We start from the raw sequence: 19,479 nt of genomic DNA on the forward strand, positions 1-19,479 counted from the left end.
GAATGAATTGTGTCATTCAAAGTGCTATTTGTCCCTCAAAAATCAAGCGCTCATATGGCTTTGTGGTCAAAAATACAAAAAACAAGATGGTGGCCCGATTCTAACACATCGGGTATTCTAGAATATGTATGTAGTTTATTTATGAAGATTTCAGAATAATGCGATGAATACACAGGATTTGGCCGGCCGGGCGCCACCAATTAGCGAAGCCAGGGCCAGCTCCAGGTTTTTGAGGGCCCTGGGAGAATGAGTCTCACAGCCCACGTAGCATATAACACAGCCCACGTAGTATATAGCACAGCCACGTAATATATACAACAGGTACGTGGTATATAGCACAGGCCACGCGGTATATAGCACGGGCCACGCGGTATATAGCACGGGCCACGCGGTACATAGCACGGGCCACGCGGTACATAGCACGGGCCACGCGGTACATAACACGGGCCACGCAGTATATAGCAATGTGGGCACCATATTCCTGTTTAAAAATGAATTCAAATAAAAAATAGTTATATACTCACCTTCCGGCAGCCCCCGGATCCAGCCCAGGCCTTTAGTGATGCTCCTCGCGACTCTCCGTTCCCAGTAATTCCTTGCGGCAATAACCCGTGATGATATAGCGGTCTCGCGAGACCGCTACGTCATCTGGGGTCATTGCCGCAATGCATTCTTGGGACCGGAGCGTCGCGAGGAGCTGGAAAGGCTGGCGCGGACGCCAGAAGGTGAGAATATAATTTTTTTTTTTATTATTATTTTTAACATTATATGTTTTTACTATTGATGCTGCATAGGCAGCATCAATAGTAAAAAGTTTGTCACACTTACACAGTTAATGGCAGCATTAACGGACTGCTAAAACGCTATGTGGGCACTGACTAGAGGGGAGTGCGGAGGAGGCACTGACTGGAGGGGAGTAGGGAGGGGCCAATTCGCGGCAGGACTGTGCCTGTCGCTGATTGGTCGCGCCCAGCCGGCCGCGACCAGTCAGCGAGCGAGATTTCCGTGACAGACAACAGACGGAAGTGGACCTTAGACAATTAGACAATCTAATATATAAAGCTGAATGTGTGTATGTGTGTATGTATGTGTGTATGTGTGTATGCATGTCCGGGATTGGCATCTGAACCGTCGCAGCTACAGCCACAAAATTTTGCACAGTCACACGTCTGGACCCCGAGAGCGTCATAGGCTATGTTGTGAGGTGAAATTTTAACCCCGCGCTTTCCAGTTCACCAAACAATTTTGCCCCTATCTACATAAAGGGGAAAAAGTGAAAGGAAAAGTGTTGGAGGCGTCGCAGCTACAGGCACAAAATTTTGCACAGTCACACGTCTGGACCCCGAGAGCGTCATAGGCTATGTTGTGAGGTGAAATTTTAACCCCGCGCTTTCCAATTCCCCAAACAATTTTGCCCCTATCTACATAATGGGGAAAAAATGAAAGGAAAAGTGTTGGAGGCAAATTAACAGCTGCCAGATGTGAACAAGGGGGACTTAAAGAATGAGAGTGATGGCGCCAAAGAGTATATACTGTACAGTTGCTAAGGTGGGGCCCCGACATGGGATAATCACCACACCACCACGGGGATATGAACACACACACAAAATGCGCCACACACTACCACGTGCTCGAACACATATACCACCCTCAGCGCACATTTCACCACACATACACCAACCTCGCCACATAAAAGTTGAAACACAAAAGTCGCCGCTCAAAACTCTCCACATGCACATCGCCACACGTGCAAAACTCACCTCATGGAAAACTCGCCACACGCAAAACTTGCACACGCGGAAAAATTGCCACATGCACAAAAGTTGCAACACATGCAAAAGTTGCCTCACACAAAACTTGCACATACTCAAAAGGCACCACACACAAAACTCGCCACGCGCAAAACTCGCCATGCGCAAAACTTGCTGCACACAACTTGCTACACTAACCTGTCACATGCAACTCGACACACAAAAAGTTGCTACACGCATGTCGTCACACAAAACTCATCTCACAAAAGTCGCTACATGCATGTCGCCACACGCAACTCAACACACACAACTTGACACACGAAACTCGCCCTAAAACACACACAAGTCTGGTATTATCCTTCAAAAATAAAAATCTGATTAATAAGCAGACTAACTACAAGAGCAACAAATGTACCATATAGGAATCCGGCAGCTGTCAGTCACATGACCAGTCTATTATGTGTATGTGTGAGCTAATATATACTGCCAGGGGGTGGGCTTACTGTTGGCTGGGGATTTATCAGGCTGCCAATTTAGCTTACAAATACTGAGGTAAAAATACTGACCAAATAACGTGTGAACGAGGTCTAATACAGGAGGAGATGACATACAGATATATACTATATACAGGAGGAGATGACACACAGGTATATACTATTTACAGGGGAGATGACACAGGTATATACTATATGCAGGAGGAGATGACACACGGATATATACTATATACAGGAGAGATGACACACAGGTATATACTATATAGAGGAGATGACATACAGGTACATACTACATACAGCAGGAGATGACATACAGGTACATACTATATACAGAAGGAGATGACACAGGTATATACTATATACAGGAGCAGATTACCTATAGGTATATAGTATATACAGGAGGAGATGACATACAGGTATATGCTATGTATAGGAGGAGATGACATACAGGTATATACTATATACAGGAGGAGATGACACACAGATATATACTATATATAGGTGAGATGACACACAGGTATATACTATATACAGGAGGAGATTACATACAGGTATATACTATATATAGGAGGAGATGACATACAGGTATATACTATATACAGGGGAGATGACATACAGGTATATACTATATACAGGAGATGACATACAGGTGTATACTATATATAAGGGAGATGACAAACATGTATATACTGAGGTGAAAATGAGAGGTGTGAGGTGAAAATGAAAAGGTGTGAGTGCAAAATGAGAGGAGTGAGGGAAAATAGTGGAGTGATCGGAAAATGACAGATGTGAGGTCGAAATGACAAGTGTTAGGGGGGAATGAGAGGAGTGAGGGGGAAAATAAGGAGTGAGGGGGAAAATAAGGAGCGAGGGGGAAAATAAGGAGCGAGGGGGAAAATAAGGAGCGAGGGGGAAAATAAGGAGCGAGGGGGAAAATAAGGAGCGAGGGGGAAAATAAGGAGCGAGGGGGAAAATAAGGAGCGAGGGGGCAAATAAGAGAAGTGAGGTGCTATAACTAACCACAGATATTTACTATGCCCAGGCAACGCCGGGCTCTTCAGCTAGCTTAGATTTACAATCTCCATGCTTTTCTCATGGTCAACTTTATGTGGCCTGTTCAAGAGTTGGAACAGCCAAAAATCTGTTTGTCTTTGCACCTGAAGGAAAAACTAAGAATGTCGTTTATCAAAAGGCTCTCGAATAAGTAGTAGAAGATTACTTCACATTACTTGGCCAATTTAGTTAAATCTGTGTGGAATATCTCTGGTGTTGAAATATATGTTGTAAAATGCTTCTATTAGCTTAGTTTTTGCCTTTTAATAATTACATTTCTATCTATTTGTTTTGTGGTTTTTTTGTGCAGAATAAATTTTTGTTAACACATTCTATTTTGCTAACAGCAGTTATTACCCCGGGCGAAGCCGGGTAGTACAGCTAGTTATATATATAGATTATGTCTCTTGGAAGAATGAGAGGTATAAAAGAGCGCAAAAACAGAGATTGGCCACGTCGAGAAGGAGGTTGATTCAGTCATACTGTTCCAGTGATTTGGGGATTTTTATGAGGTGAGCATCCTTGTGTGCTAACAGAGTGTCTTGAGCGTGCTCGAATAATATGTTTGAGTCCCCGCTTTGTGTATCGTGGCTGCTGGACAACAGCAATAACTGCATTAGTTGCAGCTGTCAAAAAGCCGCGAGACATGCAGGTGAGGGGACTCTATCATTTTTTGGGCATGCCGAGTTCACTCAGCACCCTAGCATGTTCGGATAACACCATATCCGAGCATGTTTCTTCACAGAATTCTCAGAGGTTGTCTTTCGATTGCTCTACATTATTGCCTTATGAGCGCTGCACCACCGTGGTGAGGACCATCAGAAGAGGCACTAAATAAAAAGGCCTGTATCTACTGAACCATGAGTTGGCGTTCTAAAAAAAAAAAAAAAAAACAATGTTGAGTGTCATATATTAAATAGGGGCAAAACTGTCCATGTTTTATCTGGTTATGGGTCCACTTTAAAATTTGGTAGACTCGAATATTCATTCTGGATTATGAGTTTTGCCAGACACTTCTGAATGTAATGTAACTTGCTTTTCCTTCAGGCACTGCTAATTTGTCATGCTAAAGACACTGAGCACGCAACAGCAGAGCGTAGCGTCCTAGAAGCCGTCCGACATCCCTTCATTGTAGACTTGGTGTATGCTTTTCAAACCCATGGGAAACTGTACCTGATCCTGGAATGTCTGAGTGGTGAGTTCATTAGATCGCTAAACGTTATAAAATATCTACATTTATGATCTTGAACCGTTCTGAAGTAGCGGAGAGATTTCTGAAAACCCAGAACAACATTCTAAGAAATGGCCTTATAAAGGGGTTGTTCATAAACTTTAGATTGCCTATCCACCGGATAGATGCTAAATGTATGGCTACTGTTTATGGGAGTGGTGCTCTCACATGCTCACTACTGCTACACTCTCTGTTCCCAGGATCAGAGGGGCGTCTTGGCAGTCAGACTCTTTGCTATCATAAATTTATCATCTATCCTGTGAATAGGTGATAAATGTTGTTTATGCGACCACCCCTTTACAGTGTAGCTGTCATTAAAATTTCATTTTATTTTAATCCAGACCCCAGATTATAAAGAAGAAAAGAAGGCAAAGACCGTATTCTTGCTTATAAAGAGTCCTACTCTCTAGAAGGATTAGGGTCCAAACTATCGAGTTGTAGGATCTCTGCGTGGCTTTCCACAACCCATGACGCCCTCACTTAGTCACAATTCAAGTTTATCATAAGGTTTTGCGTTTTTGACAGAAGGAGTGCTGCCTGCAACATTAAGGACTTGAAGCACGTGTTTTTTTGTTGTTTTTTTTTTTGGGGGGGGAGGGGGGGGAACCAGAGTTGTACAGTCGGTCTAAGGCCCCTTTCACACATCAGTTTTTTGCCATCTGTCAAATTTTGAAAAAAAATGAATCCAGCAACTGATGCCGCCATATCCATTTTTTCCTCATAGATTTGTATTGGCGACGGATTGCAACAGATGGCCTCACGTTTCATCCGTCGTTCGCCGGATCCATCGAAAATTGTTTGTCTGGCGGCCGGAGACAACAGACAAAATAAAGTTTTTTGTGTACGTTGAAAAATCGGACAGTGACTGTCGTTTGCTTGAATGGAAGCCTATGGGTGCCGGATCCGTCAAATGACAGAATCCGGCGACAAATTCCGTTTTTTTAAACTGAGCATGCTCTGATTTATTTAGGATCCAATTAGCCAGATCCGCTAGTCAGATCCGTTGAAAAAACAAATCGGCATCAGTTTTTCACAATCTGCGACGTATCTGTCAATCCGTCGAGCCAACGGATTGTGACTGACTGCAAAAAACTGATGTGTGAAAGGGGCCTTATAGACACTGCACAGAAGCGAAGCAGTGCCACTTAAAACTGAAATGTTACTGAATGGTTTTCAATTTTCAGATTGCATTTGCAGAGCCCTTTAGGTATTAGTACAGGTGAGCAGAAGTAACCCCATGTTTGAAAACTATGAGTTTTTTTATAAGTGACCAATTGGTATAATACACAGTCAAGACTTGCCAATCTGCAGCCAGCTACAGTGACTTTAGAAATTGAGCTCAAACCCGGAAAACCCTTTTTAAGCCTTCAAACATCTCAACAAAATAAAAGGATGTTTGGAAAAATGGTTCTGACATAAATGTTTTTATGAGCTATTTTGAGTGGTACAGTAATGGTCTCAAAGAAGAAAAAATTATGACATGCCCCCCTTGTTCACCTGATCTGAACCCCATAGAGAACCTGTGGTCCCTCATAAAATGTGAGATCTACAGGGAGGGAAAACAGTCCACCTCTCGGGACAGTGTCTGGGAGGCTGTGGTGGCTGCTGCACACAATGTTGATCGTAAACAGATCAAGCAACTGACAGAATCTATGGATGGAAGGCTGCTGAGTGTCATCATAAAGAAAGGTGGCTATATTGGTCACTAATTTTTTTTTGGGGGGGGGTTTGTTTTTGCATGTCAGAAATGTTTATTTCTAAATTTTGTGCAGTTATATTGGTTTACCTGGTGAAAATAAACAAGTGAGATGGGAATATATTTGGTTTTTATTAAGTTGCCTAATAATTCTGCACAGTAATAGTTACCTGCACAAAAAGATATCCTCCTAAGATGGCCAAATCTAAAAAAACAAACACTCCCAACTTCCAAAAATATTAAGCTTTGTTATTTATGAGTCTTTTGGGTTGATTGAGAACATATTCGTTGATCGATAATAAAAATAATCCTCTAAAATACAATTTGCCTAATAATTCTGCACACAGTGTAGTCCCCTTTATAAAGTAAAAATAACATATAATGGCCCAATTCCAACAATGCTGGGCTAGTGTGACATTGGCTGCAGTGCTCATATGACATTTATTGGCTGCTATTTGGCTGCTGTGCTCTCACTGCTTCTGATTGATGAATTATATCTGAAAAAGTGCTTAGAGGGAACCTGTCACCATAAAAAGTGTTATTTACCTGCCCGGCGCCGCCACTTAGCCGAATGCTCTGGGGAGAAAATTAACTTTCTTCCCCTCGCTGCATTCCGGTTTCAGTCACGAGGGTGGCGCTGGTTCAGTCACCGCTCTGGCGGCGGCTATAACATCGCCCTCGATATTTTCAGACGACCACAATGAGACGACCACAATGAGAAGCGAGTGTGTCAGGGTGGCCCCTCTGACTGAAACCGGAACGCTGTGGGGGAATAAAGTTCAGCTGTGCCTATAGGAACATTTGGATATACAGTGAAGAAAAAAAGTATTTGATACACTACCGATTTTGCACTTTTTCACACAAAGAATGGAGAGGTCTGTAATTTTTATTGTAGACACACTTCAACTCTGAGAGACAGAATCTTAAAATTACAACCAGAAATTCACATTGTATGATTTTTACATAAGTAAATTGTATTGTATTGCATTAAATAAGTATTTGATCACCTTCCAACCAACAAGAATTCTGGCTCTGACAGACCTGTTAGTTTTTCCTTAAGAAGCCCTCCTACTCTGCACTCATTACCTGTATTAATTGCACCTGTTTGAACTCGTTATAAAACACACCTGTTCACATAATCACACTCCAACCTCTCCACCATGGCCAAGACCAAAGAGCTGCCTAAGGACACCAGGGAAAAATTTTTTAGTCCTGCATAACAATGGGCTGCAGGATAATAGGCAAGCAGTATGGTGAGACGGCAACAACTGTTGGCACAATTATTAGAAAATGGAAGAAACACAAGATGACTGTCACTCTTCTTTGGTCTGGGGTTCCATGCAAGATCTTGCCTCGTGGGTTAAGGATGATTCTGAGAGGTCAGGAATCAGTTCAGAACTACACAGAGGACCTGGTGAATGACGTGAAGAGCGCTGGGACCACCATCTTGAACATTATTACATTACTTTAGTAACACACTACACTGTTATGGTTTAAAATCCTGCAGTTCACGCAAAGTCCCTCTGCTTACACCAGTACATGTCCAGGCCCATTTAAAGTTCACCAACGACCATCTACATGATCCAAGTGAGGCATGGGAGAAGGTTGTGTGGTAAGATGAGACCAAAATAGAACCTTTTGGTATCGATTCCACTCGCTGTGTTTCGAGGTAGAAGAACAAGGAGAACAACCCCAAGAACACCGTCCCAACCATGAAGCAAGGTGGGGAAAAACAGCATACTTTGGGGGTGCTTTTCTGCACAGGGGACAGGAATACTGCATCGTATTGATGGTAGGATGGATAGGATCATATATCCTGAGATTTTGGCCAACAACCTCCTTCCCTCAGTAAGAGCATTGAAGATGGGTTGTGGCTGGGTCTGTCATCATGACAATAACTCGATACACACCACCCGGGCAACTAAGGAGTGGCTCCGTAAGAGGCATTTCAAGGTCCTGGAGTGACCTAGTCAGTCTCTTGACCTGAACCCAATAGAAAATCTTTGGAGGGAGCTGAAACTCCATGTTGCCCAGAGACAGCCCTGAAAACCTGAAAGATCTGGAGGAGTGAGCCAAAATCCCTGCTGCAGTGTGTGCAAGCTTGGTCAAGAACTACAGGAAACAACTGATCTCTGTAATTGCAAACAAAGGTGTCTGTACCAAATATTAAGTTCTGATTTTCTATTCTATCAAATACTTATTTCATGCAATAAAATGAAACTTCATGATTTAAAAATCATACAATGGGATTTTTCTGTTTTTTAGTTAGATTCTGTCTCTCACAGGTGAAGTATACCTGTGATAAAAATTACAGACCTCTCTATTCTTTGTAGGTGGGAAAATTTGCAAAATTAGCAGTATATCAAATACTTATTTTTCGCACTGTATGTGCACATTCAGATGCACTAATAATAGGTCACATTTGGCCAAAGCTGCAGTAATGGCTTCCATGAATTTTCTTTCTCCTACAGGTGGGGAGCTGTTTCTGCACTTGGAGCGGGAAGGCATCTTTATGGAGGATACTGCCTGGTATGTCATCCTGCCGTGAAGCTGTACAGTAGTTTCATGGCTATATTTCCATCTGTGACCTTGTACTTCTTTTCTCACATAGCTTCTACTTGGCGGAGATTACCCTTGCGCTTGGACACCTGCATTCTCTGGGGATCATATACAGGGATCTGAAACCAGAAAATGTCATGCTTAGTGCCCAGGGTGAGTTAGTGACAGTTGGCCATCTGTGTCTTCTTCACCGATCTGTGTATGTTTGTGAAGGATACGGTTGTGTGTGGTCATCCTTTCAGTGGCCCACAGAGCCATTGTGGTTTCCTAGCTTTTTGTTATCCTCATTAGGTCACATCAAACTGACTGACTTTGGAATGTGCAAGGAGTCCATTCACGGAGACAGCGTGACGCACACCTTCTGTGGAACGGTGGAGTATATGTACGTTCTGTTTTTTGCAGGTGTAAGAGATTGTACGGTCTTATTCAACAGGAAATAAACTAAAAATTATTTTATTTTATTTTTTGCCAATACTCTTTAATATGGTACCAATATGAACAAAAATGCAAATCTCAATTTATTTCTTTTTTTTGTTATTTATTTGTGTGCCTTTTAGGTAATGAAGACCACACATGATGTGTGGGTCTATAAGGCATACAGCACCCTTCTACAAAACAAAACCTGTACATGTGTGTGAATATATATCTGTTCCTGCACATAGTTGCATCCTGCGGGAAAGTAGATCACGGTTAGCCATGATTAACATACCAAGGACAGCGGTCCTCCCAGCATGCTCCATTTCCCAATGTGATAGTTGGAGGGTCCTGACGTCATTGCAATGTCACGACTTTTCCATGGCATTTGGGTCACTTTAACAGTTTTTGTGATAAAGGTAGCTGATCTGATGAGCCTTTTGTACCATACAAGACTGCTGAGGTATATGATTGCCTGCAGTGGTCACATGGATCTACAAAGTAAGGAGAATGATTCAACAGATGAGGATTATTTTTTATTATTTTCTCACATTCCTTGCTGTTAGGCATTCTCTTTTTTTTTAAACCTTTGCCGATTTCTTTTCTTTTTTTTTACTTTAATTTCTAACACAGCAAGATCAGCTGAACGTATAGCAGCAAGGCAACATGTACGGATTTGGCGCAAAGCTGTTGAACATGATGTTGATCTGCGGGTAGTGTTATATGTAGTATGGTAGTATATGCTATAGTATAGATGGTGCAGGAGGAGCTGAAAATATTGAAGTTTTTGGGCATTTTTTTATTGTTGCCTTTTCCATCTTTTTTCAGGGCCCCTGAAATCTTGGCTCGTAAAGGACACAACCGGGTAGTGGACTGGTGGAGCCTCGGGATTCTCTTGTACGACATGCTGACCGGTTCAGTGAGTGTTCACTTTTGTCTCACATCAGTTACCGTTTCATTTTATTACTTTTTGGTTCAAGTTTTCTATTAAACAGCATGGTATACGCCAACATTCACAGGGTTACCCTAGAAGTAAGTCACCAGAACAGCTCAGATCCGATTGCTGTGACTACAGGAAATCATTGCAACAACAGCAGGGCACTAGGAAATAAAAAAGCAGTAACTTTGTAATTGTTAGAGAAAAGGCAATGTTTGGGAAAAGGATTCGATACTGAGAGTTTGATGTAAAAGAATAAGGGGTTTTTCATCCTTCACATAGGTGATAACTTGTTGATGGACGGCGGTCTGACAGGTGGGGTTTAGAATTGAGCGTCAGTGCACATGCTCGTGCTCGACTCCATTAATTTTCTATGGAACTGCCATGCGCAGCACTTGGCTTTTTCTGGCACCCTTGACATGCCGCTCCTTTTTGTAATGGGGATAAAAGTTCCCGGATGTGCCTATCGATGGAAGTCTCAGCACTCAGACAGTGATGACTGTTTTCACTGGATAACCCCTTTTAGTCTGATGAGGCACTGCTAAGTACACAGAAAGAGGCGGCTGTAACCACACCCCGGCACTGACTGACAGCCAGCTCTGCAGTACATCAGTATGGGAACAGCTGTCAGTCAGAGTTCTGGGGTGTGGTTACAGCCACCTCTCACTGTCAGCACTGACGGAAGCCGAGCCAGCAGTAATCTATAACTGAAGGCTGCCGGGAGTAATAAAGTTAATTTACTCCTGAAAGCAAGGCTTTCAGTGTGGCAGCCGAGTTGCTTTGTAATGCTGTTAACGTGCAGAGTTACCCCTTATCTGCAGGTTAATAGTGTTTGAGGTTCCCTTTAACATGTGTTATTTCTAAATTGATTCAAACTCCTTATGTATGGTTTCACAAGGTGAAATCCACTAGGTATACCTTTGGTGTGTGATATGGATTTCTTACACTCACAGGTTTGTTTTTTGTCTCCCCATCTCTCCTTTCCCTTTGTGTGACTCAAGCCCCCATTTACAGGAAACAACAGGAAGAAGATCATTGACAAAATTCTTAAAGGAAAGCCAACTTTCCCCCCTTACCTTACACCAGATGCTTGTGACCTTTTGAAGAAGGTAATGTATCAATTTCTCCTTTATTCTTGATTGTTATTTTTTTCTATTGTCCTTTCATTCTTGATCAATTTTTTTTTGTCATTCCTCTATTGATTCAAACAAAGGCAACCAAGGGATGCTAAATGGCGGTAGGGTGTCTATAGTACTTAGGTGAGAGTAAAGTACAGGTGGGCCATTTATATGGATACACCTAAATAAAATGGGAATGGCTGGTGATATCAACTTCCTGTTTGTGGCACATTAGTATATGGGAGGGGGAAAACTTTTCAAGATGAGTGGTGACCATGGCGGCCATTTTGAAGTTGGCCATTTTGAATCCAACTTTATTTTTTTCAATGGGAAAAGGGTCATGTGACACATCAAACTTACTGTGAATTTCACAAGAAAAACAATGGTGTGCTTGGTTTTAACGTAACATTACTATTCTCTGTGTTGTGCATACCATTTTGACAGACTTTCACCCACCTTTATTATCATTATTGTCCTGGGTGTGCGTCCTTGTTTAAATTTAATCTTATTTATTGTTGTTTTCTGTTATTTTTACCTAATTAACTCAATAAATTTACTTTTCTCTCTACAATATCTTGGACTACATAATCAGCTTTTTTTGCTCTTTTGTTCTTTGTCTATTGATTCAGTAATTTATTTTTTTTTTGTTCAGCTGCTGAAGAAAAATCCAGCTCAAAGGCTTGGTTCTGGACAAGCTGATGTGGCTGACATACAGGTGTCATTTCATAACTTTTCAGTTTTGTCCTTTTGGTGTTTGAGGTCATATATATTACATCATTGTTTTTTGTTTTTCTCTTTAATACGTAGAAACACCAGTTCTTCAGACAAATTCACTGGGACGATCTTCTACAATGTAAAATAGAACCACCGTACAAGCCAAACCTGGTGAGTGTATAGTGCAAGAGTGGAGCAGATGGGTATCATAGTAGTGTGGTACCTTCTCATAGATGGCACTCTTTAAGAATATCTTCTACCCTCCCCTCCCCTTAATTCTGTGGCATAACTGCCAGTCTTCATTGGGGCCGAGGACCATCTGACTTAAGCATGTATATAGGGGACATCATTGTCAAAGAGCACAAAGTATTTGTTACTGTGTCTTTGGGTTTAGCACAAAAATCAAACAGTTTGTCCAAATGTCCAAAATTACACCCTGAACCCAACATATTTGTAACAAACTCGCATTCAGATGAACAGTTGTGCATTTAATATATATGGAGGGATCAAGTCTGCCAGAGAAGAATGCCTCTAAAATTAAAAAAAAAAAAATAGGATAATGGAAACTCTTCTGTGAGCTCCATATTCTCTCAAAGGTCATATGGATAACTGTAACCTGCAGGATATGTTTAAATATGACTGCTGCACTTGAATCGGTCTGTAACCTTAGACTTAAAGAGGTTGTCCACAACTTTCTCATTGATGACTCATCCTTGGGATCAATGTCTGATCGGTCGGGGTCCGACACCTAGCAACCCCGCCGATAAGCTGTTCTTGTTGTCCTATTTAAATCAATAGGAGACTTATGTGCAGTGCCCAGCCGCAGCCACTATCAGAAGATGGAGCAGTTCCGCAACTTGGAAAATCCGGCCTGTGGCTGCCGCTGACGCAGAGAGCCGCTGATTGGCGGAGGTGGCAGGTGTCTGACCCCGACTGATCAGACATTAACGTATCCTCAAGGATCGGTTCTAGACCCCCTCTTCTTCTTTGTATACTGCCCCCATTGGACAAACAATTAGCAGATTTGGTTTCCAGTACCATCTCTATGCTGATGACACCCAATCATACACTTCTCCTGATACCACGCCTGCCTTTTTAGAAAACACCAGTGATTGTCTTACCGCTGTCTCTAACATCATGTCCTCCCTCTTTCTGAAACTGAACCTGTCAAAATCTGAACTTCTTGGGTTTGCTCCCTCTACTAACCTACCTATGCCCGACATTTCTATTTCCGTGTGTGGTTCCACCATTACTCTCCAGCAACATACCCGCTGCCTTGGGGTCATACTTGATTCAGAGCTTTCATTCACCCTCCACATCCGATCACTGGCTCGCTCTTGTTATCTGCACCTCAAAAACATTTCTAGAATTCGCCCTTTTCTTACTTTGGACTCTGCAAAAACTCTCACTGTTTCTCTTATTCATTCTCGTCTGGACTATTGTAACTCTCTACTAATCGGTCTCCCTCTTACCAAACTCTCCCCTCTCCAATCTGTCCTGAATACTGCAGCCAGGATCATATTCCTCACCAACCGTTACACCGATGCCTCTACCTTGTGCCAGTCATTACACTGGCTACCCATCCACTCCAGAATCCAGTACAAAACTATTACCCTCATCCACAAAGCACTCCATGGCTCAGCACCACCCTACATCTCCTCTCTGGTCTCAGCCTAACACCCTACTCGTGATCTCCGTTCTGCTAATGACCTGAGGTTAGCATCCTCAATAATCAGAACCTTCCACTCCCGTCTCCAAGACTTTTCACGTGTTTCGCCAGTTCTTTGGAATGCATTATCCATTTAATACGATTAATCCCCAATCCCCACAGCTTTAAGTGTGCCCTAAAAACGCATTTGTTCAGACTGGCCTACCGCCTCATTGCATTAGCCTAACTATCCCTCTGTGGCCCATTCAAAATTTTCACCATAACCAGGTTCCTCGCATCATGTTCTCTTACTCTTTATACAGTTAATTAGCCCTCTCTGTCTGTACTGGTACATATTTAGGCTGATAACTGGTTCATGCAGATTTACATGAACACCCGATCCTTACACTATGACTGATCCGAACACCAAAAGCAATTGTTACCATCCACCTCTCGTGTCTCCCCTTTTCCTCATAGATTATAATCTTGTGAGCAGGGCCCTCACTTCTCTTGGTATCTATTTTGATCTACGTGTTTATTGTTATGCTGTAATGTCTATTGTCTGTACAAATCCCCTCTAAAATGTAAAGTGCTGCGAAATATGTTGGCGCTATAGAAATAAAATTATTATTATTATAGGGGTAGCACGGTGGCTCAGTGGTTAATACTGCAGCCTTGCAGCGCTGGGGTCCTGGGTTCAAATCTCACAAGGACAACATCTGCAAGGAGTTTGTACGTTCCCCCTGTGTTTTGAGTGGGTTTCCTCCGGGCACTCCGGTTTCCTCCCACATTCCAAAGACAGGGAATTTTAGATTGTGAGCCCCATCGGGGATAGTGATGATAACACTGGTCAACGCAATTTTTCCGGCAGAAGGTTTTAAAACATATTTTAAGTCAATTTTGGCTGCTGATTACGAATATGAACTCCGTTTTTGGCTATCACATCAGGATTTCGAGATATTTTCAAATTTTGATGAAAATTACTCCTAATGTTTTATGATAAAAACACATGATTTTCGATACTACATTTTGTATATTTTTCTTCAAGGAATAACAAAGATTACAAAGTCTATGTACGGCAAATCAAATATACTTACAGAATTAAACTCCAAAATATAAAAACACATATATATGGCACACAGATGAATGACAAATGGCAGTTATTTGAACTTTCTTTTCTTGGCTGATCTGTGATGTACAGCTTCTGGGTTGTCTCTCATCAAGCTCCAGCAATAGTCAGCCATCATATGTGAGTCCCACCGGCCTTGATACCGTTCTTCCATTGTTTTAATGTCCTGATGAAAACGCTCCCCTTGTTCCTCGCTCACATCCCCAAGGTTCTCTGGAAAAAAGTCCAAATGGCTGTGTAAATAGTGAATCTTGATACTCATTCTACATCCAAGATTTCACAGACTCATTAGTAGCTCTTCCACAAGCTCTTCATAGTTGTCTGCTTTCTTATTCCCTAGAAAATTCTGCACCACATTACAAAATGCATTCCAAGCTCTTTCTTCCGTCACATTCATTGATGTGTTAAAATTTGGTTTCTAATAAGTGTTCTTATTTGAGGTCCATCAAATATTCCAGCATTTTTCTTCTCTTCACTAAGACCAGGAAAAGTTGAACATATATAGTTAAAGCATTCTCCACTGTGATTGAGAGCTTGGACGAACTGCTTCATCAATCCAAGTTTTATGTGTAAGGGAGGAAAGACAATGTCCTTCCTATCCACTAGAGGATCATGGATGACATTCTTATCGCCAGATGCCAAACTCTGTTGCTGAGGCCATTCAGTTTTCACCCAATGCTCTGCTGTAGCTCTACTGTCCCAGTAGCACAGAAAACAAGGGTGTTATCATAACAAATGGGAATTATGCATGTTCAAAGAAAACAAAGATATTCTCACATTTATTGGGAGACTAAATGAAAACTAAATTTACCTTAGTGAACCGTGTAAACCGGCACTTTTCATACACTACTTATATTTATCATGGAATTCATGAAAATGGGCTATATACCTGTAGCACAAAAACGTGATGTGATAGAGAAATTATAAGATCAGATTTGAATTCAGCAGCCTCGAATTAGTCTAAAACTGTTTTCAAAGTCCATGCCAGATATTTTTTATTTTTTTTGTAGACCAGTGCAATGTGTGGAAACTGTAAAGTGCTGCGGAATATGTTAGCGCTATATAAAAATAAAGATTACTATTATCCTAAGAATAGGACATCAGTGATAAAGTAGTGGGCAAACCTCTTCACAGTAGTCAACAGTTATATATCTGTATATGGTGACCACACAACACCATTGATCGTTGATATAATATCTGTCAATTCTGCACATGCCACATCAGTCACTTATGAGTATGAGACTTTCTGGGTGCTTATGTAATTTTATGACTTTAACCCTACAATGTCTTCTGGTGTATGAGATGGCGATTAATGTGCAAGTAATCGAACATGTCCTCTATTTGTCTTTATACTAATCTCAAAAGGCAAGGAGCATTCTAATTTTTGCCGGGCATGAAAGATAATGGTCTTCCTGCTCTCTTGCAGCTTTCTGAGGATGACGCAAGTCACTTCGGTTCCCACTTCACCAGACAAACACCTGTAGATAGTCCTGATGCAATCATCAGTGAGAGCGCAAACCAGGCCTTCTTGGTAAGTGGTGGCTTACTTGCAAGTGGAGCAATGGTTCTTCTATAAATCTATTCTTACTGGGATTTTTTTTATACTGTTCATTTTTCATTGTTTAGGGTTTCACCTACATAGCCCCATCTGTTTTGGACAGTCTTCGAGAGGTCTTCAGCTTCCAGTCATGGCATCAATCGCCCCGTCCTCAGCCTCAGAGGCAAGTACTCGTTTCTTTCTTATTTTGGTGATTTGGTCAGGCAAATTTTAATAAGAGTGATGTAAGTGAAATGGATTATTAGAATTTCTTAAATGTTAAATTGCACCGTTGCCATTACTTTTTATTTTGGTCTCTGTGTCCCTGTGAGAAGCTTAGACCAGGTCTTCAGTAAGTCACTATTTGTCTGCAAATGAGCAAGTTTCCACTTATCTCCCCAGTGTAAAAGCTGTCGCTGGTTTCAGCAGTCTGCGCGGTACGAGTGGTGGGGTTCTGTTTCCTGCACTCTTCACTGCTTGTTTTGCTGCTCGTCAGATTGTCTGATGTGGTTTTCATATTTTCTCTTCGTATACTAAGAGTCTGTTTTTAATCTTTACATGACATACGTGTGTGTAGATTATTTGATGTAAAAATAACATAAAAATAAAAAAATTATGCAAACTTTTTTTTTTCTAGATCTTTGTCGCAAAGAAAAATTAAACAATTATATGCACCCTAAATAGTGCCATAACAAGTTATCCTGTATAAAATGAAGTCTTATAGAGCCTTGTCAAAGAAAAACAATATGATGCAAAAACAAGAATGACAGCCAAAAGTTTATATTTAGGTGAACAAATGTAAATGAGAAGATACATTGTGGAACACACTTCATTTTGTATATTTTTATTTTCCTGTACCCATGCCATGATACATGCACACAAATTGGCTAGTTTGTATGTGCCCATCTGCAATGACAAAATGTGCCTTTCTTAACCTTGTAGGGCTATGTCATACAATTTAAAGGGTCAAGTAGGATCCTTCTTTAATTATAAAAGATCTTATACAGATTGGAGGAGTACTCAGCCAAATATAGAGGCTACCCCCAATATGTGTGCTGCAAAATCCAATCTGAAGAGCACCTCCTAACAAGAATGAAGCATGTGTGTTACAATTTATGGTCTCATTTCATTTGGTTCTTCTAAAATGATAACTTCTGGTTCCTTGACAGGCCTGTGTGGGCCTTAATTGGTATAATTATTAAATAATTATAATTTATTTTTTCTTTTCAACACAGAAAAATAGAATAAATGGGGGGAAAAAGCAATTTTTTGCTCCAGTTTGCTTTTGTGTATATATATATATATATATATATATATATATAATATTGTGTGTGTTTGTATGTACTAAATAACCATCTGAATGAATTCTCCAGGTTGTTGCGGTTGTATCGATATCCAATATACAGTAATGGCAAAAAGTGTTGGCACCCTTGAAATTTTTCCAGAGACTTGTCTCCCATAACATTATTGCAATTCAGCGTGTTTTGTCATACATGTTTATTTCCTTTGTGTGTATTGGAAGAACACAAAAAAAACTGAAAAAGGAAAATTGGACATAATTTCACACAAAACACAAAAAAAAGGGACAGACTAAATTGTTGTCACCTCTCCAAAATCGTGGGTAAACAACTTTGTTTCACTAAACTCGCCTGTGGCAAGTAACAGATATGGGCAATATGAGAATCGCACCTGAAGACAGCTAAAAAGGGGAGAAGTTGACTCAATCTTTGCATTGTGTGTCTGCTTGTACCTCAGTAAGCATGAAGAACAGAAAGAGAAGAGAACTGTCTGAGGACTTGAGAAACAAAATCTTGAAAAATATCAACAGTCTCAAGGTTACAAGTCCATCTCCAGAGCTCTTGATGTTCCTTTGTCCATGGTACGCAGCATAATCAAGAGGTTTACAACCCATGGCACTGTAGCTAATCTCCCTGTATGTGGACAGCAGAGAAAAATTGACGTAATTCTGCTACGCAGAATAGTCCTGATGATGGATAAGCAGCCCCAATCAAGTGTCAAAGAAATTAAAGCTGTCCTGCAGGCTTGGGGTGCATCAGTGTCAATGTAAACTATCTGTCGATATATGAATGAAAGAAAACGCTGTGGGAGGACCCCACTGACAAAGCTAGGTTGCAGTTTGCCAAAATGGACTCAAGCCAAAATCTTTCTGGAAAAGTGTCTTGTGGACAGATGAGAAAAGATAGAGCTTTTTGGTAAAGCACATCATTCTTCTGTCTACCGAAAGAGGAATGAGACCTACAGTCAATTATGGTGGAGTTTCAAAATGTTTTGGAGCTGTTTTGCTGCCTCTGGCACTGGGGTGCCTCTGGCACTGGGTTGCAATGTAGTGCCCAATGTCAGAAAGCTGGTTTTGTGTCCTAGGTCATGGGTCTTCCAGCAGGACAATGACACAAAACTTACTTCAAGAAGCACCCAAAAATGGAAGGAACCAAAGCACTGGAGAGATCTGAAGTGTCCAGCAATGAGTCCGGATCTACAGTGGGTACTGAATGTATTTATACCAATTTAAATTTTTCACTCTTTGTTTCATTGCAGCCATTTGGTAAATTCAAAAAATTCATTATTTTCACATTAACCCCTCTGTGACCTTAGACGTACTATCCCGTCGAGGTGACCTGGGCCTATCTGACCCTTGACGGGATAGTACGTCATAGCCGATCGGCCGCGCTCACGGGGGGAGCGCGGCCGATCGCGGCCGGGTGTCAGCTGCATATCGCAGCTGACATCCGGCACTATGTGCCAGGAGCGGTCACGGACCGCTCCCGGCACATTAACCCCCGGCACACCGCGATCAAACATGATCGCGGTGTACCGGCGGTATAGGGAAGCATCGCGCAGGGAGGGGGCTCCCTGCGGGCTTCCCTGAGACCCCCGGAGCAACGCGATGTGATCGCGTTGCTGCGAGGGTCTCCTACCTTCTTCCTCCCTGCAGGTCCCGGATCCAAGATGGCCGCGGCATCCGGGTCCTGCAGGGAGAAAGGTGGCTTACCCGAGCGCCTGCTCAGAGCAGACGCTGGTAAGCCTGCACCGATGTAAGTGAGATCGGTGATCTGATAAAGTGCAGTGCACACTATCAGATCATCGATCTGTGATGTCCCCCCCTGGGACAAAGTAAAAAAGTTAAAAAAAAAAATTTCCACATGTGTAAAAAAAAAAAAAAAAAAAAAAATCCTAAAT

The 19,479-nt window shown here is 41.7% G+C and overlaps 1 protein-coding gene across 1 annotated transcript in view; it reads left to right on the forward strand.

Annotated features, from left to right (window-relative positions):
• The window catches only part of RPS6KB2 (ribosomal protein S6 kinase B2), a 45,886-nt gene that overhangs the window by 16,148 nt on the left and 10,259 nt on the right, over nt 1-19,479 (forward strand). Inside the window, exons 5-14 of the mRNA XM_077251148.1 lie at nt 4,346-4,493; nt 8,697-8,754; nt 8,837-8,937; nt 9,076-9,166; nt 10,027-10,117; nt 11,137-11,244; nt 11,906-11,968; nt 12,061-12,138; nt 16,171-16,275; nt 16,371-16,465. Of these exons, the coding sequence (XP_077107263.1) occupies nt 4,346-4,493; nt 8,697-8,754; nt 8,837-8,937; nt 9,076-9,166; nt 10,027-10,117; nt 11,137-11,244; nt 11,906-11,968; nt 12,061-12,138; nt 16,171-16,275; nt 16,371-16,465 (938 nt within the window). The remainder of the gene's footprint in view (nt 1-4,345; nt 4,494-8,696; nt 8,755-8,836; nt 8,938-9,075; nt 9,167-10,026; nt 10,118-11,136; nt 11,245-11,905; nt 11,969-12,060; nt 12,139-16,170; nt 16,276-16,370; nt 16,466-19,479) is intronic.

Source organism: Ranitomeya variabilis, chromosome 4, assembly GCF_051348905.1.
Source record: "Ranitomeya variabilis isolate aRanVar5 chromosome 4, aRanVar5.hap1, whole genome shotgun sequence".
Lineage (NCBI taxonomy): Eukaryota > Metazoa > Chordata > Amphibia > Anura > Dendrobatidae > Ranitomeya > Ranitomeya variabilis.